We start from the raw sequence: 2,889 nt of genomic DNA, 5'->3' as shown, positions 1-2,889 counted from the left end.
CCCTTCCAGCCCTAATGTCTATGAAATCTATGAAATCACTTTTTGTTTATTCATTTGCAGTATGTTTTCTTTTTCTTTCAATTCAGTGAAGAGATGATGGGAAATTTGGAACTGGCCCCAGAAGTGGATGTAAACTGCCTGACTCCTTTAATTTCACAACCAGCGGTGGACCAGCTTCTAAGCAAATACATGTCAACGCTTACTGTAAGTAACGGGAATCGTGGAAATACCTTTAAAAATACCTGAACATGATTCTTTGTTTTTATTTCCCACAAAAATGTTGGAGGGACAGGTTGTACTTCTTTCAGAACAGTTTATTGTAGAAAATGTTGGTCACATGTATTTAGTTATCATCAGGGATCCAGGTTTTCCATTCACTGTGGAAAAATGTGGATTTTCTTCTTTGAGGGGGAAAAATGTGAAAAAGTGCAGGTTTTCCCTTGCAGGCTGACAGGAGGGGCAGGGCCATAGAAAATGCATAGTGGGATAAGGGGGCACTATGGTGAGGGAAAGAGTGGGGCAGGGTTGGCACCTGGGGCTGCAGGCAGTACCCAACCAGGGCAGGATTCCAGGACCAGCTGGAGAGTGGGATGGAGCTACGGGAGGCTCATCTGGGGCACTGGCTCCCTGCTGTTGTGCAGACTCCCGGGGAGCAGGGCATGGGAGGACATGTATCCCCCAAGATTTATGTGCCGGGCAGGGGAGTATGCTGCTCATTGTGGGGTCCTGGCTCCCTGCCATGCTGCCTTCCCCACCCACCCTGAGCCAACCTCTGGGGGATGCTGTGGGCCAGCAGGCAGGACCCAGCGCAGAGGGCAGAGAGGCTCAGTGCTGCTGCCAGGAGCCCTGTCTTAGCCACGCTACTGCTGCTGCTGGGCAGGCATGGGGTGCTTCACCATGGTGGCACAGTTGGTTTGGGGCTCCCAGTAGCAGTAATGGCAGCACATTGAGCTTCTCTGTCATCCTGCACCAGATCCTGCCCGCTGGCCCGCAGAGGCCCCCCAGAGGGGAGGGCAGCAGGGCAGGGAACCCTAAGCCCTGCAGCAGGCAGCCTGCCCCCACCCCTCTTGAGTTCCACCCTGGCCATCCTGCCCACGGGGTAGTGGGGGATGGTGAATCCAGGCTCTGCTCTGGCTGCAGCAGCTGCCACTTCCCTTGTGTGGTAGCTGGGGCTCAGGCGTTGCTGGGAGGGGGCAGGGGGCTGCAGTCCCTAGCCCTGCTCCTGTAGCCCTGGCAGCTGGGGGCCCCCTGCAGCAGGGCTGGGGGTTGCAGGAGGCAGTGGGTCAAAAGTGAGGGACACCAGAAGGGATGGGAGGGTGGGAATGAGAGGTACTGGCATGGATTGGGGGGGCTGTGCGTCAGGAGTGAGTGGCACCAGGTGGGGTGGGGGGCTGTATTTCTAATCAACAGGATTGCCATACTGTTCTTTCTTTTTTTTTTCTTAAATCTTTCTAGCTAGAAGCCTTTGTGCTCTATCGCCCTTTTCATAATAGTTTTGTATTATGTATTTTAGAGTCTGTTCTGCTTTACTAATTTGTAAGAGACACAGTTTATACCTTTAGCTTCCAATATTTTCTCACTCATTCGCTCACTCGCTCACATTTTGGAATGTCTATGCTTATTCTAGGGCTTCCTTATTTATTTAGCATTTGATGACAGTGATCAGAGAGTAAAGAGAAATAGTCACAATTTTATGGCCAAAATTTTGCAGCCAGCTGATTGCCTCAGGTGTAGTACTATACAGATCCACTAGCGTTCCACTAAATGCACAAAGAGGGCATTCAGAAAGGATGCAATACAGAGTTTGAAAAGGGGCATTCTTTTAGGGTTGATAGGGCATCTGTCAAATACATTTCTCCTTGGTTCTTCTTTTTTTTTTAATGGGAAATTTTGCTGCTAAAGATGCCTGTCATCTCTGCTTAGCCAGCATTGCATAGATTTTTTTTATCTATTTGCTCTTCATTTGAAAATACACAAATAAGGTTGTTGGGGATTTTTTTTGGGGGGGGGGGGTTTTGTGTTGGGTTTTTTTACCCTTCAGGGTCGTAAAGCAGAGTTCTGTTCAATCTCTGAGAATACTGTTAGTTTTTGAGCCCCAATTTCCTAACACCAGGTATATCAAATATATTAAGAACTCCGTAAACTGTAAAAAGAAAGATGCTCCCAACCAAAGTCAACTAGAAGGCAGTTGTTACTAATCGTTACTAATTTCTCCTTTAAATGTTCTTTAATCAAAATGTATCTATTTTCTTTATCTACCATTCTGTCTTCTAATACAAAAAGGATATGTTTAGCCCTTAAAAGCACTACCACATTACTATTTAACGGTCTTGGGAAGCAATGTGGTGGTTGTGCCTACCACATAATGGGGGTTTTTTTTAGATATTTTCCATGCCTGGCCTGCAGATGGATTTCTTGCAAAAGCTCAATACTAGATCTGTCTTTCTTATTGCTTGCAAAACCCTTCCTCTTGCAAAGGGCTGAATGGCTCTGTTAACATTTATACACTTTATTTTTATTTATAACTTTTTTTTATTGGCTCACCATTCCTGTAGGGGCTGGGGTGGTGCTGGTGCTGGTGCCAAGGCATATGGTTGGCAGGTCACAAGTTTGAGGCCATAGCAGAAGTGCTCATGGTGTGACTCTGCCAGATTTCAATGAATCTGTGAATTCTGCTAAATAGCTTATCACAAGAACACGAAAAAGGAAAGGACCCATTCCTTCCAAGACTTACTAGTTTGTGTTTCATAGTTTCATAGTTTCATAGCTTCTAGGGTCGGAAGGGACCTGAGCAGATCATCTAGTCCGACCCCCTGCCATGGCAGGAAGAGCACTGGGGTCAAATGACCCCAGTAAGGTGGTCATCCAACCTCCTCTTAAAAACCCCCA

At 47.0% G+C, this 2,889-nt stretch overlaps 1 protein-coding gene across 1 annotated transcript in view; it reads left to right on the top strand.

Moving 5' to 3' along the window:
- The window catches only part of EXOC3 (exocyst complex component 3), a 47,741-nt gene that overhangs the window by 25,195 nt on the left and 19,657 nt on the right, over positions 1-2,889 (top strand). Inside the window, exon 4 of the mRNA XM_019509178.1 lies at positions 87-204. Coding sequence (XP_019364723.1) covers positions 87-204 — 118 coding nt within the window. The remainder of the gene's footprint in view (positions 1-86; positions 205-2,889) is intronic.

The sequence above is a fragment of the Gavialis gangeticus genome, unplaced genomic scaffold, assembly GCF_001723915.1.
Source record: "Gavialis gangeticus isolate Ggan-Ray unplaced genomic scaffold, GavGan_comp1, whole genome shotgun sequence".
NCBI classification, from domain to species: Eukaryota; Metazoa; Chordata; order Crocodylia; family Gavialidae; genus Gavialis; species Gavialis gangeticus.
The sequence above is the reverse complement of the archived record's forward strand: the minus strand, read 5'-3'. Positions and strand labels throughout refer to the sequence as shown.